At 39.1% G+C, this 21,484-nt stretch overlaps 1 protein-coding gene across 3 annotated transcripts in view; it reads right to left on the reverse strand.

Moving 5' to 3' along the window:
- The window catches only part of UCHL3 (ubiquitin C-terminal hydrolase L3), a 43,295-nt gene extending 34,424 nt beyond the window's left edge, over positions 1–8,871 (reverse strand). Inside the window, exons 1-3 of one of the 3 annotated variants that reach the window (XM_027589386.1) lie at positions 8,748–8,871; positions 8,621–8,632; positions 578–706 (exon numbers count right to left, since the gene is read on the reverse strand). In XM_027589386.1, the coding sequence (XP_027445187.1) occupies positions 578–706; positions 8,621–8,632; positions 8,748–8,789 (183 nt within the window). In that variant the 5' untranslated portion in view covers positions 8,790–8,871. Of the gene's footprint in view, positions 1–577; positions 707–7,940; positions 8,098–8,620; positions 8,633–8,747 lie in introns of those variants that run through there. The other 2 variants (XM_027589385.1, XM_027589387.1) reach the window with 2 other exon arrangements.
- Between the last annotated feature and the right edge of the window lie 12,613 nt (positions 8,872–21,484).

The raw sequence follows: 21,484 nt of genomic DNA on the forward strand, positions 1-21,484 counted from the left end.
TCTAAACAAGGCCTGAAATATAGAGATCTGAAATTAAATACAGAACTCCAAGAACAACTAATTATAATCCCCAACACATCCTAAATCTACCAATAAAGCTGTATTTAAACTTAATAATTTCCACACATACTGGGTTTATTCTGAAAAGACTTCTTTATATATATATATATAGAGAGAGAGAAAATAATTACATATTTTATATACTGAAATTATGAATATTCTTTATTCATACCTTCTCTAAGACAGACTTAAGATTATTCTAGTCCTTAACATTTCTAAAGCATATACAACAAAATGTGATTAAATGTGATATCGAAACACGCTGAGGCAAAAAATATTTTATAAAAGAAGAAAATTAGCCAAGTTTAAAAGTCTAACTCAGGGCTTTATTGTCAATCTATACATCAAAATCTAAATATCATCTCTTTAATAAAACTAGGGTTTTTTTTTAAGTTGTCTTTTAGATTTCCTCATTTCATGCAAGAAGGGGGTCATCTGTTCTTAAAGAAGAGTATGTTTTTAATTCAACATTGAAAGAAAACATTACATTTACCAGAAACCTTATTATCTTAGTTACCTTTTCTGTAATAGGGAAGAGAAGTAACACTGCACACACTGGTCTTGGTACCATGCTAAGGAGTTCAGGATCCATTCCATATACATCAACAAACTGCCAGTTAGGATGTAGACCTAATTGTTTGAGAAACTGGTAAAAAGTTGAAAACAAAGTTGAAACAAACAAAAATTGTAGTGTTAACAGGGAAATAATGAACATGTATTACTACATATCTAATAAACAAAAGGGAATGAAAGGTACAATTATTACTGATGTTTGGTAAGAATGAAGTAAAGCAGGTTTTCCATGAACAGGGTGGGAAGAGACAGCAATATATTATACCAATCAAGAAACATTAAAATTTTATAATATATTAAGCAAAATCCCTTTAAAAATCCATTACTTTGGGGTTGAACATAATAAACCAGGACTTCACCAAACACATACAAGTTAGTTTGTTAAACTCATTTCCAGTACACGATTTTTAAGAAGATATATTTAAGTCCTAGCAAATAAAGAATTATATTAGATGGTCAACACAGTTTATCCTGCTTACCGAAGATGAGATTTGAGGTTTAAAGAGAAATACACATCACAAATTATATCAATGAGCAAAAAGTACATAAAGCCAAGAAAGTACAGTGATAATATGTACACCAGAAAATGCTTGATATGAGAAGTAAACTATGGGCTTCCTGACCTCTAGTACACAGTGAAACGTATTCAACTTCACTGTCTTTCATACTTGGCAAAACAACTGTAACAAAAGATTAGCGGGTTTTTAAACTCTTAAGATTTCATAGGAAAATAAAATGTCAGACCCTAATCTATTACAGAGAGAAAAAATGAGAATGATGTCAATTTCACAATGAAGTCTTAATAAATGTTTGTGTTGAATGAAGCTGTTAATTTATAAAAGTACACCATCACAAAATAAGGTTTAGATTAAAGAAAAAAAGGAGCAGAGGGGGAAAAAATCATATTAAAAATGCATCATGGGGCAGCTGGGTGGCTCAGCTGGTTAAACATCTGACTCTTGATTTCAACTTGGGTCATGATCTCAGGGTTGTGAGATCGAAGCCCATGTTGGGTTCCCCGCTGGGCTGGAAACTGTTTAAGATTCTCTTTCTCCTTCTCCCTCTGCCCCTCCCCCCCAAAAAATGCACCATTATATCTTAGTTCAAGAATATAAGTTATTGGGGTGCCTGAGTGGCTCAGTTCAGTTAAGCATCCAATTCTTGATTTCAGCTCAGGTCATGATCTCAGGGTTGTGAGACAGAGCCCCATGTTGGGCTCTGAGCTGAGCACGGAGCCTGCTTAGGAGTCTCTCTCTCCCTTGCCCTCTGCCCCTTCCTCCCCTCTCTCGCATGTGCTCTCTTTCTCTAAAAAAAAAAAAAAAGAAAGAAAGAAAGAAAAAAGAATATAAGGTATCTATTGATCTAACATTATCTAAAATTTGAAAATAAGACAGTGCCTTGGGTACTTCTTCCTGAAGAATGATTGCATGTACTTGGACCATCAATTGAGATCTTGCAAAACCAACAGAAACAATGCCATGTTACATAAACAGTGCCATTCATCTCATAGTCAGGTTCTATAAGAAAAGACCTTCCTAATTGAACAGAGAAACTCCTTCTCTGCCTGGTGAAGAAACTCTAATGATAATATGGTTGGTCAAAAATAAGGTCCTAGATATGTTTAATAAGAAATATATTAAATTAAAAAACTCTTGGCAGAATGTGCTCAACACCTATTAAGTTAATCAAGTCACATGCTCTCCAACAGTCTGGGGCCACAGAAATCAATGGGCTCCTCTATATTATACCTGTTCTTCATCTGATTCCCACTCACTCCAAACTACTCTCTCCATTCTCCACTTTCTCCAAAATTCTTAGTTAATGCCCTTCTCAATATTCAGGTTTTTTTAAAGCATTAAACCAATTTATTTAGTTTTATCTAGAAACCAAAAAGAATTAAAATTGACAAAATCAAGGGAAGGAACTGTGTCTTATTCATTTTTTTAATCCCATCCCCTAGCACTGTACCTGGCTAAACCAAAGACACTCAAGTTATGTTGAACTGAAGATTATATCCCTATTTTAACAAATAATCTTGCCATCTGTATGTCTATGTATGTCCATTAAGCTATGGACATGTATTTAAAATATATTCATTTTTATTTGTGTCATGTTAAATAGACAGGAAAGATATATTTGCCTAATCTAAAACCAGGCATTCATTTAACCAACTGAGCCACCCAGGCGCCCGAACCAGGCATTCATTTAATCAACTCAGAATACTACCTGCTCAGTCTACGACCATACCACCCTGAATACAACCAGCTCTTGTCTGATCTCAGAAGCTAAGCAGGGCTGGGCCTGGTTAGTACCTGGATAGAAGAATACTACCTGCCCAGGATTGAGAGCTCTAAAAGTAAAAGTATCATGAACCCTGATAAGACGATTTAAATTTATTTGTTAATTTTATATACCCCCAAAAGTCAAACTGTCATAAAATTATAAAACAAGATGGTACACATAACAGAGTAATTTCACATCTGTGCCGCAAACAGCAAGTAACAGTTAAACATTTTAGTGACACTCTGGACAAAACTGGCCAATTACTGTGAAGTAGAGGGCCTTTGTTGTCAAACGACTCCATGGCAGCCAAAGTTATTAAGTACAAAAAGTACCAAGATCCAAGGCAGCAACTGTAGTGAGACTGGTAAGTAACAAACTGAGGAATGAATGACTAAATTAACATAAAAATGGCTAAATTTTAACTGGAATCACACTTTTTAACTTTTTACTCATATTGCTAATCAAATGAGATTGATATAAAAAATTCAATCAATATCTCTTAAGTACATTAGTTGCATCCTCTGACCAGATTTCTGTAAGATTCACACAGGAAGTTATCATATGAATAAAAAGAACAAAAGCAGCTATTAATAGTAACTACCTCTGGGAAGTGGAGAAAAGTGGAGAAAGGGTGAGGAAGAAGGCTTTCAACTTTTACCTCTCATTTTTTTTTTTAATATCATGAAGCCATCCTATGTTGATCATGAAAACAAAAACAAAACCTGTGTTTAAAATTATCCTATGCAAACAGAGAAAGATTGGATGGAAATTTTCTAAAATATTGACTGCAGTTAGCTTGGGTGGTGTGAACTCAACTTTTTTATTTTCCAGTTTAAAAAAAATGTGTTATTTTTACAATAGGTATATATAGTTTGTAAGTTACAAAAAACTATAGAACTGACACATATATGTATTTTGGCTAAATTTACAAAACTGGAGGAAAACTCAAAATAACAATCTTAAAACTATTCCAAAAAAACTCTCCAGACTACCCACAGAGTATTCTATATATGCATTTGCAAAGCCATCTCTACACAGTTAGAATCAACCAGTTTGCATCAAGCAGGATAATGGATTTATAACCTCTAATACCAGTCTCTTGGCTTTTCTAAACATTGGATAATAAAATAAAAAATTCTGATTGATTAGCTCACTAAATTTTCACAATGCCACTAAAATTTTGTCAAGAAAAATGAGTAAATTAGAGTATGTGCCTTTAGGGGCCCCTGGGTGGCTCAGCAGGTTAAGTGTCTGACTTTAGCTTGGGTCATGATCTCAGGGTCCTGGGATGGAGCCCTGTGTTGGGCTCCCTGCTAACAGGGAGTCTGCTTGTCTCCCTCACTCTGCCCCTCCCCCTGCTCATGCATGCTCTGTCTCTCAAATAAATAAAATCTTAAAAAAAAAAAAAAAAAAGAATATGTGCCCATAAAAGATCCTTAGGCCACTTATCTTTTTTATTCTATGGTCCAATGATAAAATTTTCCACCAAATAATTTAAAATTATTTATAAATATTTTTTAAAAGTATCATGTATCAGAAACCATGCTAAAAGGTTTAATGTACTTCACCTTTATTGCAACTGGCAAGGTAGGTTTTAATATAGCCTTTTACCAGTGAGAAAACGGAGTCTGAGAGTTTACATGATTTGTCAAGCTCACACTGCCAAAACCCACATGCAGAGCTCCAGGATGCTCTCATCCCTATTTACTTTTCTAGCCTCGTTTTTTTCATTGTCTGAAGTCTCTTTTTTTGTACCTTGTTCTCCAACTTTACAAAGAACTCTTTGCATTCTCAAAGGGTCTATAACTACCTATTCTTTCCAGGTTTTGCACAAAAACTAGATTTCTTTATTTTAAATCTGTTACCCTTTGCCCCTAATTTATAATGAATTCCTCCTCCTTCTTTAGGTAACAGTCAAATAACAAAGACTCTGATTTTATAAATTGAAGAAAATAGAAAAATAAAATTCACTTTCCTTTCAAATTTGTTCTAAAGCCACTTTCTCCAGTCTTTAATGGCCTGCTCAGGGCAGCAATAAACTCCGTCTTATTACTTATTTGTTAATGATTTAGGTTTTAACAGAAATTACACTTATTTAGTACTTGCTTGATATTACTACTAATAAACATATACTAGTAGTAATTCCTAGATGCAGAAATAGGAGAACAGTAGTTAAATGAGAATAATTTTTTCTATCACTTAACTGGTTTTATTCCAGGTAAGCCCTACCTGCAACATGACAAAATATCCTTAGAAGGGATCGACAGCATATTAATCAATAAGAAAAATCATTGCTTACCACATCTACAGAGACACATGGTTACTACTTAATATCTGACAGTTAATAATGATCTCCATATAGTAAATATGGATTGATCATTCTTCTACAAACTAGGCATCATTAGAACATAAAACAGTATTTGCTCAAACTAAGAGTACAATAATAACATATGCAACTATCAAACTGTAACAAGTAAAAGGCCTAAGATTCCATTAAGATAGGGAAATAGAGAGTGTGGGGATAGATACTGTTGGGGTTTATCTGGTTTAATTTATTAATTCTCCAAATTCTAAGTCAGTTATTAAATTTCTATTCATTTTCTACCCTCAGTTTTGTCACTAATATACAGAGAATAAAGAAACAACGACAAAAATTTTGGTTAAAACTAATCACACTCAGATTTTTTCCCATTCTCCCCTAAAAGCATATTACTTCTTTAAAACAAACTGAACCATGCCAAAGCAAGCCAAAAATAGTATAGAATCATACACTAAATAACATCTTTTCCCTGTTTATGTCACCTCAGAATGGCCTCCTGTCACCATCCAACCTATTATGTTTCTCCTGATGGTCTCGATCACAGTACCCTATTAATTTTTTTCATTGCACTTAAAACAATTGCTAATTGTTTGCTTGTTTATTGTCTATCTTTCCACTGAAGTGAAAAGCAGAAAACCATGAATATTTTAATCACCAAAGAATAACCAGCTCCTTCTCAGATACCTGGCATTATAAAAGGTATTATTATTTATATTATATTATATAAATAATATTATTTAATTAATGTGAAAAAGTACACTTTTTTGTTTTTTTGTGGTTTCTTTTAGTGAAGGCGTTTTATAGTTTATTAAGATTACCTAGGGAAAGTCCAATAGCAGCTGGGTCACATCACAGTTAAGTAAGTTTATATCTTATTAACAAATAACAATATCATCTAAAAAATAGTTTTGTTCATTAGTCTGTTATATGGTTAATTATACTGATTGACTTTTGAATGATGAACTAGCTTTCCAATAACCTGCATAAACTGCTCTTAGTCATGAATTATTATCCTTTTTACACATTGCTACATCCTTTTTGCTACATTTTGTTGAAGATTTTTAGATCCCATGAGGGATACTGGTTTGCAGTTATTCATATTATGGCTTGTCTGGTAATGCTGGCCATTAAAATGAATTGGTAAGTGTCCCTCCTCTTCTATGTTTACACAGAATTGGTATTATTTCTTCCTTAAATAATCACCTCAAGGGATGCAGAAAAGTCATTTGAGAAAATTGAACACTGATTCATGATAAAAACTCTCAGCAAACTAGGAAAAAGAGGAAACTTCTTTATCAGAGGAAATTTACTGACACCCTACGATTAATATACCTAATGATAAAAAATCCAATGTTTTCCACCCAAGGTCTGGTACAAGACAAGGACGTCCTCTCTCTCCATTCTATTCAACTTTGTATTGAAGGTCCCAACCAGTGCAATAAGAAATAAAAAGCACACAGACTGAAAAGGAACAAATAAAAAACAGTCTATTCACAGAGAAAATTATGGTCTATATAGAAAGTCCCAAAACATCAACAAAAAAGCCACCAGAGTAAGTGAATTTAACAAGGTAGTAGGATACAAGTCAACATATAAAAATCAACTGCATTTCTACACATAGCAATGGACAATTAGAAATTGAATTTTCAAACAGTATCATTTACAATAGTACCAAAAATCATTAAATATTTAGGTATAAATCTAACATATGTGCAAGACCTAAATGCTAAAACTACAAAACACTGTTGAATGAAATCAAAGAAGACCCAAGTGAATGATGAGATATACCATCTTAATGGATTACAAGACTCAATATTTTTAAGATGTTAATTTCCCCAAATTAAATCTATATACTTAGACACACATTCATCATCAAAATCATGATTTTTTTGTAGAACTTGATGAGTTGATTCTAAAATTTGTATGCTAAGGCAAAGGAGCTATAAAATAACCTAAAACAATTTTAAAAAAGAACAAAGTGGGAAGATCCATCCCATTCGATTTCAAGATTTACTACAAAACTACAGTAATCAAGACAGTGTGGAACTGGGAAAAGAACAGGCACATAGATAAATGGAAAAGAACAGAGTCTACATATATAGTAAACTGATTTTTCACAAAAGGTGTAAAAATCATTTTGGATTAAGTCTGAGAGAAAAATACCTCTTTCACTATGGCACTAAGTCAGAAGTTGCAAATACTGATTTTTCGGCCCAAAGATTTTTTTTTCCTCTTTTTACAAAAGTGTCAAAGTGTTTTAAGGAACAAAATTAACGGCAAATTTCAAAGGGGGAAAACAAAAGAAAATGGACATGATAATGGACAGGGAATGCCACCTAAAGAGTAACATAGAAAGATGTATGCTGGTTTTCAGTTTTTTACATTTCTAGGTTACTAAAGAGAAGAGTTTGGAGTCATTCTGAAAACATAAAATAAACTGCATAAGATTTAGGATTTGCTGTCCACATTAAGATAAAGCATTTCTATCTACTTTCTGTATATAAAGAATTTTCTACAAGCGTTGAAAACAAAAAATTAAGTACGTGATGAATCATTATTCCTTGGTGATGAAAAGGAAGATTATGGGGGGCGGGGGGGAGCATATCATTATGATAAAGTAGGAGAGCAGTAAAAAGTCAATGAGCTGTTGAGAATGAAAAACAGGTCAGGACAAAACACACCTGAGCAAATCAAAGGTTTATACCTGGTAGCACTTACTGTTCTGTTAATCGAGGGGCGGGAGATGTTCCCTTTTCCCTCCCCAAACTGTGAACCTTCCATACCCAGAGGAACTTTGTTTGTAGGTGGGCGAAGAATGGCGTGGGTCCCTATTACTGCGCTTTCTACGGTATCAAGGCGAAACTGAATTCCAGTTTTAGGGACTGGAAGAGAAAGGGGGCGTGGCGGGGAAGAGAAGTGACTTGATGGAGCAAGAGAAGACGATTGGAAGATGATTTCATAGTGCAGGCGGTGGATGAAATTACAAGGACTGAGTGGGCGAGTTTACAAAGCTTGGAGTCAGGTAGTGTTGACAAATTAGTCACCCAGAAGGTACAAGGGTTGGGAAATTATGGAATCGGCACTAGCAGGAGGCAAAACGAAGAGGGAAGAGGTATGGGAACACAGGGTCAACGTGCCACAAGCCTCAGACCTGGGGACCCCAGGAAACGTGATGACACGGCAATGGGACCAGAGGAGGGACTGAGACAGCTGGGAGCATCTCCAGAAGCCAGGTGGGAGGCACACGGCCGTAAAGGGGGCACACCCGTCTGAAGCAGAGCAAGAGGGGCCCTCACTGAATCTAATTCCGGATTCCCAGTAAGCGTAGAGATGCAGGCGGGCAGGGAGGGCTCCGGGGTCCCGAGCGACAGACACCTCACTCACCTGGTTAGTGACCTGAAAACAAACAGAGAACACAATTTATAGAAACAAATGCTCTGAACTAGCCGCGGCAGCCCGCTTCCCTCGACCCCTGCCCGCGGCCGCAGCCCGAGATCCCAGCCGCGTTCACCTCGGGATTGGCCTCCAGCGGGAGCCAGCGCTGACCCTCCATCGCCGCTCCGCACGGCCCCTCTCCAGGTCTGACAGCCGCCGCCGTCACAGCCGCCGCCGCTTCCGCCCCCGCTCTTCTTGACCTGGGACCGTCTAACCCTCTGCCCCCAGCCCGGGTGGGGGGCTGAAGAACGAAGAAGAGCTTGACAACACTCTACTGCCTTTCTTGCTCTCTCCAGAGCCACACTCAAGTCTTACAAATTAAGATACAACCGAAGAGGAGAAGAGAAGCCACATCCCTACTGCACAAAGAAAAAGAATCTGAATCCACAGCCAGCTCCCCTCTCACTTGGACTGTTCCTATCCGAGCCAGGCGCTCGCGCGCTACGCATGCGCCATGCACGGGCCTGGGACCGCATGTTCGCCCGCGCCCTGCCATTCCTGCAGCTTCATCTGGAGGCGCTAGGGGGAGCCCGAGAGGCGAGACGGAATTGCCACCCACACATCAGGAGTACTGAAAGCCAGGGATGCCCAGGAATCGTGTCCCAAAAGTTCATTTGTCACGGTACAGAGGTGATATGTTGGCCTTTTCTGATGTTGCAGAGTGGGTGGGAGGGAGGGGGGGAGGGGGGAAGGGTGCCCTCTATATACCTATTCAGTTACGTCTGAAAAAAAATGTCAAGCAGCGATTATGAATCAGACTCTGCACTCACAATAGAGTAGAAGAGGTGGACAGAAAAATGAAAAATCACAATGAAGTATGATACATATGTGATAGTGGTAGCATAAGGTGTAGAACTGCAGAGATGTGCAGCTAAAGGGGGAGGGTGTGTCCAGAAGCTTCCAGCAGAAGGTGTACAGCTGGAGTGAACCCTTAAGACATGGTAGACATTAGCCAGGCAGAGAGGAAGATGCTCTGCAGAAGGGAAAGTGTGCATTGTGGCTGTAGAGCCCGACAGATTGAAGGGCTGAGGTTAGAGGTGATGCTGCAGGGGTAAGAAGGGACAAGCCCATCCAGACAAACGGGCTTCATTCTGAAAACAGCAGGGAACCACGGTAGGATTTTATGCAGGATTTTCTTTCTTTTTTTTTTTAATTTTATTTTATTTTATCATGCTATGTTAGTCACCATACAATACATCATTAGTTTTTGATGTAGTGATCCACGATTCATTGTTTTCATATAATACCCAGTGCTCCATGCAGTACGTGCCCTCCTTAATACCCATTACCGGGCTAACCCATCCCCCCGCCCCTCTCCCCTCTAAAACCCCGTTTGTTTCTCAGAGGCCGTAGTCTCTTGTGGTTAGTCTCCCCCTCCGATTTCCCTCCCTTCATTTTTCCCTTCCGTCACCTAATGTCCTCCACGCTATTCCTTATGTTCCACAAATAAGTGAAACCATATGATAATTGACTTTCTCCGCTTGACTTATTTCACTTAGCATAATCTCCTCCAGTCCCATCCATGTTGATGTAAAAGTTGGGTATTCATCCTTTCTGATGGCTGAGTAATATTCCACTGTATATATGGACCACATCTTCTTTATCCATTCGTCTGTTGAAGGGCATCTCGGCTCTTTCCACAGTTTGGTTATTGCGGACATTGCCGCTATGAACATTAGGGTGCATATGGCTCTTCTTTTCACTACATCTGTATCTTTGGGGTAAATACCCAGGAGTGCAATTGCTGGGTCATAGGGTAGCTCTATTTTTAATTTTCTGAGGCACATCCACACTGTTTTCCAAAGTGGCTGTACCAACTTGCATTCCCACCAACAGTGTAAGAGGGTTCCCCTTTCTCCACAACCTCTCCAACATTTGTTGTTTCTTGCCTTGTCAATTTTTGCCATTCTAACTGGTATAAGGTGGTATCTCAATGTGGTTTTGACTTGAATTTCCCTGATGGCTAATGATGTTGAACATTTTTTCATGTGTCTGTTAGCCATTTGTATGTCTTCTTTTGAGAAATGTCTGTTCATGTCTTCTGCCCATTTTTTGACCTGATTATTTGTTTTTGGGGTGTTAAGTTTGGGAAGTTCTTTATAGATCTTGGATACCAGCCCTTTATCTGTAGTGTCATTTGCAAATATCTTCTCCCATTCTGTGTGTTGTGTCTTTGTTTTGTTGACTGTTTCATCTCTCTCCTCCACGAGACTATAAATCCCATTAGGCCTGCAGGAGTGTCGTTTTAAATTCTTCACATTGTTCCCTAAAGCCTAGCCCAGTGTCTGATACATAGTAGATGCTCCATAAATACTTGAGGAATGAATAGAGTCATCAGATATGCTGAAACATAATTTGTCAATAATGTAGGATTATTTGTAAGAGTGAAATGATGAGAAAATTAAGGCAATAACCATGGAGATGGAGAGGTAGGCACAGATTAAAGAGAAACTGTTTTAGGGAGGTATACCTTTGATGAGCAGGAATTGTCAATGATAACTCCAGAGATTTGACCTGGGATCCAGTGCATATTCCTACTGTGCACCCAGTAGAGGGCATTCTGGGAGAGGAGCATTTAGAAGTGAGAAAAAGATAATTTTATTATGCTGAGTTTGCCTTTCTTGAGGAACTTCCAGCTCTCCCATTCATGTTCTTCTGGCCACTGTTCTTTGACCTCTGAGGAATTTCCAATCCTTTGACCCCTTTTTCTCCTTATCTATCTGATAGATTGCTGTTATACCTACCCAAAAGTGACTTGGTAGATCTAAAATGTCCAGCTTGTGATAAGCAGCCACAGTGCATAATACTTAGTTGTACGGCCAGGTTTTCAGTGGCATGCCAGGGGCTGCTTTTCAAATAACAGGCTGTCAGTGAATGGCCTTGCTCCAGAACCCTGAGGTTCTGCACTGTGATTCCCTTGTTAGGATTACCTAAGACTCCACATAGCATCCTTACTGACTGTGGACTTCTCTAGTACCATTGGATCTGCTGAGACATAGGGCCAAACAGCAAGCAGCTTGAATTCAGCATGGACTTTGCTGCAAAGCACTGTCTTGCTCAGGGACCCACTCAAACTGGCAGCCATCCATGTTGCCCAATAAATGTGTTGCAGCTATATTTTCAAGTGGGGCATATGCTGCTGTCAAAAAGCCAAAGAGGCCCAAGACCTCTGCCTCTTCTCTATTAATAGGAATTGCAAGATGAAGTAAGTTATTCTTCACCTTAGAGAGGCTATCCCAGTATGCCCCCAAACTTTCAGACTCATAAAAATATTATATAGTAGACCCCCAATCTTTGTAGGGTTTAACTTCCACACTCTGGCATGAATGTAGCTGTCATCATATTGAAGACAGTATTTTTCAAACTTGAATATACAAACATCTGGGGAATCTGAAATGCAGATTTTGACTCAGGAAGTCTGAGATAGAGCTCAAGAGTCTGCATTATTGGCCCCAATTTTTTTTAACCCTCCTTTCACCTACCTCTTTCGTCTTATAACTTTGAAGTTTTTTCCCACTAAGGGGCAAAGCAGTGTTGATCCTTGTTTTTCATGTGTTCTGCATTTTGAATTTGCCTACTTGCTGACATTATTTGTAACCCCTAAATTAATACTCATGTCACTTCCACAGTCATTTGCAGACATTCACAGTGGCAAAAAACTTGAGTTCCCAGCTAAGGTTGAGCAGGCAATATTCTTCCTTTTTTGTTTTAGGTCTCACACTAGAAACAAATGTCCTCTGCAATTTTTAATGCTGCTTTTTTTTTTTGCATTTTTCCACTTTTTTTGATGATTTCAGAGTACATATGGCCCCAAGCATTATGCAGATGTTCTGTCCAGTGTTCCCAAACACAAGAAGGCTGTGGTGTGCCTTACACAGAAAATACATGTGTCAGATAAGTTCCTTCAAGCATGAGTTATGGTATTGTTGGCCAGAAGTTTAATGTTAATGATTCAACAGTATATATTAAGTGAGGTGTCTCTAAATAGAAACACATTACACAAGGTTATGTATTGATCCGTTAATGAAAATGTGATCATAGGGTCACAGGAAACTAACCTGTATTTCCCCTGGGGACCATGGTTCTGTATTGAGTAATGCAGTATTCATGGTGACTTTATAGACCATAACTACCACAAATAATGAGAATCAACAGTGTATTTCCCCACTCCTTGACACTGAGTTCAGCCATGTAACTTGTTCTGGTCAATAAAATAGGGCAGAAATAATGGTGTGCCTGTTCCAAATCTAGGCCTTAACAAGCTTGTGTTTCTGCTTGCTGTCTTGCACTTCTACCATTGCCTTGAGAAGAATGCGCTCGGGCTAGCCTGCTGGTCCCAGAAACACAGTAAAAGACACCTGGAGCACAGCAGAACCACCTCAGCTGAGCCCAGACTAGACTGGCCAACACATTGCTAACCCTTGAGAATTGTAAGGTAAATAAATGTTTGCTTGTAGTACGACTTTGGGAATTTGTGTGTGTTGGGGAGGGGGTTGTTAGTTTGTTTTTACATAGCAACAGCTAATTGCTATACCTGCCAAAACTTCAAATAATCAAATTAAAAGGAATAGCCAGGTAATTGATACACTTGCCTCAAATTCGAAAAACCAAATAAAAATGTGAAGTTTTACCTCCAGAAATTTAAAAAAATGTATATGGTAATGCAACTTTAATTTGTTAATGAACTGTTTAACTATGTTAACTAAGTGGGATGTTATGTTAGCAATGAAGCAGTGATAGATATTCAGATTTGATTCAGGCTTTACTCTTAATAGAAACTTTGGCATTTTTCATATATTTGTTGGATCCTTACCACAGTCAAGTGAGCAGGTGAGATAGGGATGTCGCCACATTACAAACAATGGTAGCTATGGCTTGGAGAGTGTAAATTGTTTCCCAAGGTTGCACAAGTGGCAGAATGGGACTTCAACCTAGATTTCCCGCAGCAGATCCAAAATTCTTTTCAAAGCAGGAAGGAGGCAGGAGCAGTGACGATGTTGACAAGCCAGGGAAGGGTACTCAGAAGATAAGCTGGGGATTGGAGGAAGCTAAAACGTATTGTTGCAACAGCAGTTGCCACAATTCCTCTGAACTGTCTATTCAGAGAAATGCCACACCATTGATGAACCACTTAGGTTGGAGATTGAGCCCCAAGGACATCCGAGTCAGCAGGAGGACAGGCAACAGAAAATCATTATTACACCTCTCTTCATGAGAGAAGAGTATGAGGCGGGTTTGAGAAGTGGGACAGGATGAAAAGGAGGGGATTAAAAAAAAGGAGGTAAGTGAGGAGCTTGAGAGAGGAGCCTATCAGAGAAGAATCCTAGAACTTAGTGGATGTCAGGGTATCTCATTTTATTTTAATTGATGATGAATGAGTTTGGACATTTTTCAAGTTGTTATTGGCTATAACTTCCCATCTTTTGATCTTGGACCCATCCTAAAAATCTTTCTGAAAGCTCCTGTTGCATTTATTATCTATTTCAGTGCTTCCCAAACTTTTTCCCACATGATAACATACAGATAAACAATATAATATAATCTATGCCTTTTATTGACTTTAACTCCAACAGATCGATTTTGATGGTTGTCAAGAATATCAAGGTTTTTCACCATTTCCTACTTGACTAAACTCATAGTTTCATTTTCTCAGCCACCCATGAAAATGCAACAGCTTCTATTCAAAAACAGCAGGATGTTTCTGACAAAGTGATGTTTGACGTCTTAACAAAAGTACTTGTGTCTCAAAACCTGCTATCTCATCCTCATAAATTTCTTTCTTATATTCTGAGGGATTTGGTAACTTATCCAACCTTAAACTGGAATAAGCTACCTTTTTGTTTTATCTACTCAAGGCTATCTACTTGCTTAAGGAACTGTAGATTATTTGGTTGTTTTATGAGAAAACATGGATTTTTGGTCATTACTCCAATAAGCCATATTTGCCCTACTGATGCAACTTTACACCCATTGTTCTATTTCCATACCTAGTAACTTTTTGTTATGTCAAATAAAGCATCATCTTTTTAAAGACATTTTAAGTGGCAGTTAAACATAGTAAGTATACAAACAATACCCCTAAGTCAATAGAAGTGTTGATCAGCTATGACCAAGTTCATGCATGCACTTGAAAAAACAACTGAGTCACAACTATTGTCTGGCTACCTGTCACCATAAGAAGCCATCCGATGCAATGTGCAATGCAATTGCTGAGATGTTAAATGTGAAAAAAATAAGAATAACAATGGTAGTTATTGTTATGCAATGCAATATTTGTATAATACCTGACAATCAAATAAGGTTGTCATCACAGTGTTAACCAGCTCCAGGAATCTTCCAGGCTCAGGTCCACCCAGTTTTCCCTAGAGTTATGAGGATCAATTTCTCTATACACCTGTAACTCATTCGTAGTGCACCACCATGACTACTCACTATCTTATACTATTTAATAGGAATATGTCTAGCTATCTTCCTACTGTATGCGTATGTATCCTGTCATCATCTGCCTTGAGCCTGCACTGCATTGCCAAAACACCATCCCAAAACACAGGCTTTTTGCAATACTTAAGAACATATCCAGGGCGCCTGGGTGGGTCGTCCCTTGGGCATCTGCTTTCAGCTCAGATCGTAATTCCAGGGTCCTGGGATCTAGCCAGCATCATCTGGCTCCCTGCTCAGCAGGGAGTCTCCTTCTCCTTCTCCCTCTGCCCCTCCCTCCCCCCTGCTTGTGTTCGCCTGAGCTCCCTCTCTCTCTCTTTCTCAAATAAATAAATAAAAATCTTTAAAAAAAAAAAAAGGAAAAGAAAAGAACATATCCAAACCTTACATAATTTGGCCTCATCTGCCTGTGGGATGGCTTAATAATTCTCCCCCACTTGATCAGAAGTCATGACTACCACAATCTAGCTATGTTTCTATAAGCCAAGCACTTAACCTACTTAGGTCTCATTTTAAATAAGAGACTCTGTAAGGTCCCTTTAAGCCAAAAGTTGAAACCTGTGTCTTGTTGCAGGTTTCACATAAATGTGCAAATTGGCCAGGTGAAATGAAAAGAAGAATGTGGGGACAGTGACAAACTGTAACATGTAAAACCTATCTAAATGCATTCTTACTCAGTTTTTTTATATAATTCATTTTGTTTTCTTTGTTTGGTTTTAAATATGTGGGTAGGCCAGGTTTGGCCCAAAGGTTAAGAATTTGTGTAATCTGCTTTAAGCTCTAAAATCTACTGTGCATCTAGGATCAGTAATCATGGTTTATTCCCAGCTCTGCATCTTTGCTTCTGTTGCTCATCCATTACTACTACTACTATCTCCCATGACCCCCACCCCTGCAGCAAAACACACATACAAACACGCACACAATCACTCATATTCTTGAATAGCCTGGAGTACAAGTAGAACATTCAATTAGCACAAGGAAGCTGAGAAGGATTTCAGCACGTATTCTGGGAGTTCTGAATCCCTCTGGAGTTCTCTGAAATTACACTGCAGACTGTAAATTAAAAACAGAGTTTGAGGTTTTCCCTGTGAGCTAGGTCATGTTGCCAAACATTCTTGCACTTAATTTTCTTTTTTTTTTAAGATTTATTTATTCATTTGAGAGAGCGCGAGTGGGGGGGGTTTGGGGGAGAGGAAGAAGGAGAATCCCAAGCAGACTCCCCCTGAATGCAGAGCCCAGCGTGGGGCTCTATCTCGTGACCCTGAGATCATGACCTGAGTCGAAATCAAGAATTGGACACTCAACCCACTGAGCCACCTAGGCGACCCGTGAACTTTAGTTTTCTCATCTTTAAAATGGGGACAATGTATGATAAAGATCACTTATAGGCTTCTTTTGAGGATTGAATATCATGATGGTTATAATAGGAACCAGTATTTATTGAACACTTACCATGTTCAGGAACTTTGCTATGTGCTTTACATATGTGATCTCATTTAACCTTTAATCAAAACCTTCCAAGTCAAATATGAATAGCCTCATTTTTACAGATCAGAAAGCTGTTGTTCAGGAAGGCCACCTTTACCAAAGTCACACACCTGAGTGGTAGAGGACAGATTTAGATGTGACTCTAAAGCCTCCAGAACTGTCTTAATTTCCTATTGCTGCTGGAACAAATTACCACAAACTCTGTGGTTTAAAACAACATAAATTTGTTACCTTATAGTCTGAAGGTCAGAAGTCCAAAATGGGTCCTACTGGGCCAAGATCAAGGTGTTACTTGGGCTGTGCTCTGGCATGAGAGAATCCATGTCCGTTCCTTTTCCAGCTTCTGAAGCTGCCTGCCTTCCTTGGCTCTTGTCCTCCACCGCTGACACTTTCTCTCTGACTCTAACTCTTCTTTCATCATCTTCCACATGTAAGGACCCTTGTGATTTTACATTGGGCCCACCTCAGCAATCCAGGAACATCTTCTTATTTTAAGATTCTGGGATTCGCAAACTTAATTCCATCTGTAAATTCAATCCTTCCTTGTTATATAACGTACTATATTCATAAATTCTGGGGTTTTGGAAGTGAATATTTGCTAAATTAATTAAACAAGGAGGCCATTCAACTGGGATGGCTCTATGGCTGTGCTGGCCTCTGTGAAGTAAACCAAAATCTATGCCTGTAAATGCCTCAAGTTTACAAGGTCAAAACACTAAGGACAATCAAATCACACACAGCCAACGAGGCTTTAAGGCATAGCCAATCAATATCTTCCTTATTTTGCTTCCACCATTTCTCTATGAAATCTCTTCTTGAGCTCTTGTCAGTGGAGTGTTCCTACCATTTCTGGTTTGGCACTGCCTGATAGGAATCGATTTTTTTGTTCAAATAAACTCTTAAAAATTTTTAACAGGCCTGAGTTTATCTTTTAACACATCTTTGGGGGGCCATTATTTTGCCTACCACATCCACTGATTATATAGTAGAGTACAGAGTTAGTAAATGTATTTAGTGGATATCTATTGATTTTTGTTCCTTCAGTATCTTTTCATCTAAGCTTTTTGGCATCATCCTCACCTCTGTCTCCTATGGGGTACATCTTCTTATCCTTTTTATTGCTAGTGACTGCCAATTACACAATTTTACCTCTTGTGGCCACAATAGGGGGCAGAGGGAAAAAATAGTAATGCATCACCCTAGACCCAGTATTGGTCCAAGGGGTGGGCATATGACCCAAATCAGAGTACTTCTTTAAGAATTGAGATGGAAGGGGTGCCTGGGTGGCTCAGTCAGTTAAGTTTCTTTTTCTTTTCTTTTCTTTTTTTAAAGATTTATTTATTTATTTTGAGAGAGTGAGAATGAGAGAGAGAGAGAGTACATGAGAGGGGAGAGGGTGAGAGGGAGAAGCAGGCTCCTCGCTGAGCAGGGAGCCCAATGTGGGACTCTATCCCGGGACTCCAGGATCATGACCTGAGCCGAAGGCAGTCGCTTAACCAACTGAGCCACCCAGGTGCCCTTTACTTTTCTTTTTTTTTTTTTAATTTTATTTATTTATTTGACAGAGAGAGACAGTGAGAGAGGGAACACAAGCAGGGGGAGTGGGATAGGGAGAAGCAGGCTTCCCACTGAGCAGGGAGCCCAATGTAGGCCTGGATCCCGGGACCCTGGGATCATGACCTGAGCCGAGGGCAGACGCTTAACGACTGAACCACTCAGGCGCCCCGGTCAGTTAAGTTTCTGACTCTTGGCTTTGGCTCAAGTCATGATCCTTTTTCCTTTGTTCCCTTTAACTATGGCCAAGAACTCAACCCTAATCTCCAAGGGTGGGGCTGCAGACTCCTCTGAGGGGCTCTCTTAAGGCAGTACTGCTAGTGATCAGCCCTCCCCAAGGGGGCCCTTTGAGGAAGCCCAGTAAGGCATTTCCCCTACCTAACTTTTCCTTGAGTAGTCATGGCCATTCACAGTGGGATGGGACTGATTTAGGGTAGGTGCATGTATTTGCCAAATGTTAAACCCTCTCCCCACCACCACCATTTTCCTTATCTACCCATCAAATTAACTCACCTTACCAGTCCCTTCTCAATAATTGGTTCCAGCTAGACAAAATATCTTACACATCTATAAATATACAAATTCTATTCTTCCAGAGGAGCTGTTTTTTTAATATTTTTAATCTATATCTTATATCTTTAGGAATCAGCTCGGACATTTATTTCCTTAATGTCCCCATGACACCCTAGACCTGGGTAGGTGCCCTACCTCTGTGCTCATATAGCACTATTTGCTTTCCTTTAAGACATTCTAGTGTAAATTTGTTGCCAAAAGATGAGCTCCTTCAGGGATTTTCAGCTGTGTTTTACCCATTTCCATATTACTGGAGCCTGGCACATAGTAGGCCCTCGATAAAAGAAAAAGCCCCCCAGTGTGGGGCTCTGCATGCTGGACATTCTTCCCCCTCCTTCTCCCTCCCCCTCTGTGCCCCCGCACCCCCCCATGCACATGCACATGCACATGTGTGTGCTCTCTCTCTAAAATAAAATAAATAAAATCTTAAAAAAAAAAGAATTGAGATGGAAGAGCAGCTTCCTCTTTCCCTTTGGATCATGAGCCACAGGCTATGACTTCAGCGATGCTATTGGTCATATATCTATGGGCAGGTACCCTCTTCTACAACATATGGAGAAACCTAAGAGAATAAGCCAACAGACAAACTGAACGTCAGACCACAGTTGATAAACAGGGATTGGGCCCTTTTACTATTAAAATCTCACAATTCTGTGAGATTCCTGCAGCTGGCTCCACCCCTACATTTCAGAGGCCACCCCTGTGAGAGGATGATTTGGTTATTTTGCTCAGGCTACTTTGAGCTGGCTTAATATCACTTGATACAGAAAAGCCCTAAAATAAAAGCTTAGATTGAAGTACTACTTGCTTCATGTGTGTCAATTTTGTTTTCTTCATTACACTATAACTCTTGTGAGGTCAGAGTTCATGCCATAGTTTGTATACATCCTCTACACATCTGTCAGTGCTAGATTTGTTTAAGAGCTCCAAAAAATGTTTTCTTATTTATATGTCTTACTTACATGTAATCACAAAAAATAAATATAAATAAAATAGAAGTTATACAGCTTTAATTTTAGCATTTTTTTACTCTCTTCATAAAATCTGTGTTTTCCAAGTCTGAAGCTTGCATAACTTCTGATCTTTAATAAGATGGAGGTCTTAAAAATAAACAGTTGATCATATGTGCTTGTGAAGTTTCAGGAGCACAACAACAAGATTAACAATTGGCAGAGATTGGCCTAAACACTACTGACATTTTACTCTCCCCAAATTTTATCAATAAATTTTTGAAAAGGGACACTCATGTTTAAAAAAAGAGCGGTTTTAAAAGGAATGTGTGGCTCAGTTGGTTAAGCATCTGCCTTTGGCTCAGGTCATACATAATCCCAGGGTCCTGGGATTGAGCCCCACATGGGGCTCCCTGCTCAGTGGGAAGCCTGTTTCTCCCTCTCCTGCTACCACCCCCCGCTTGTGCACTCTCTGTCAAATAAATAAATTTTAAAAATCTTTAAAAACAATTAAATATATGAAAAATACAGAAAAACACAAAAATTAACTTTTTAATATATGTCATCTTTTCACCTTTTGGAAACATTTTATGTAATTAAGGTGTGTGTGTGTGTGTGTGTGTGTGTGTGTGTGTATGCAGCCCTCCATGGAGCATAATCTCTTGGCAACCAAGAGCTTCAGAGAAATACTGCCTGACAAATGGCATTGACACACCAGTGGGATGCATCACAGTGTTCTATCTTTCCAGACTTTCTTTCATAGGAAATAAATCACTGGATTAATTCAGGGACTATGTTCCCAAACCAGTTAGTACTTTTCATTATGTCCAATAACCTTGAGTCAGTGGCTTTTTGTCACAGATTCCCAGTGTTACATGCCAGGCACAATTCTAGAGGTTTTACATGCATTAACTAATGTAATCCTCCAACAATGCTATGAGGTTGTTTGCAGTAGGCAGAATTTTAAAGATGCTCCTCCCTCTAAGAGTCTCATCCACTGATTATTCAATCAGGTACTAATCTGGGTACTTAATCTGAAATGATTTTGTAGATATAATTAAGATTATGGACCTTAAGATGTAGAGATTATCCTGGACTATCTGAGTAGGCTCAATATGATGATTTGAGGCCTTAAGAACAGAACTTTCTCAAGTTAGTCAGAGATTGGTGAAAGAAGACAGCAGAGGAGAGATGATGCAGAAGGGGAGGTCAGAGTGATTCAAAGTTTGAGGAGGACTTGACCTATTAATGGCTTTGAAGATGAAAAGCACCACAAGCCAAGGAATGCTGATGTCCTCTAGACATAGAAAACCCCATATCCAAAAGCCAGCAAGTAAGTGGGACCTGCATAGAACTGAGTTCTGGCAACAAGTGGAAAATAGATCCTCCCCCAGAGCCCCCAGTAAAGAACCAATGTAGTCCCAAGGACACTTCATCAGTGCAGTTCTAGATCTGAAGAGATTGAGCAGAAACGATAACTAAATTCAACGGGTAGTTCTTGATTAGATTCTAGCAGCGGGTAAGATAAGGAAACAGTTTTAAAGAATATTGTTGAGGGGCGCCTGGGTGGCTCAGTCGTTGGGCATCTGCCTTCGGCTCAGGTCATAATCTCAGGATCCTAGGATCCAGCCCCGCATCGGGCTGCCTACTCAGCGGGAAGCCTGCTTCTCCCTCTCCCTCTGCAGCTCCCCCTGCTTGTGCTCACTCTGTCAAAGATATTGTTGAGACCACTGGAGAAAATTGAATTTGGCCCACGTGTTAGATCATAGTATTTTGTCAATGTTAAATCTCCTGAATCCGTGGTGGT

The sequence above is a fragment of the Zalophus californianus genome, chromosome 3 (assembly GCF_009762305.2).
Source record: "Zalophus californianus isolate mZalCal1 chromosome 3, mZalCal1.pri.v2, whole genome shotgun sequence".
Taxonomy (NCBI): domain Eukaryota; kingdom Metazoa; phylum Chordata; class Mammalia; order Carnivora; family Otariidae; genus Zalophus; species Zalophus californianus.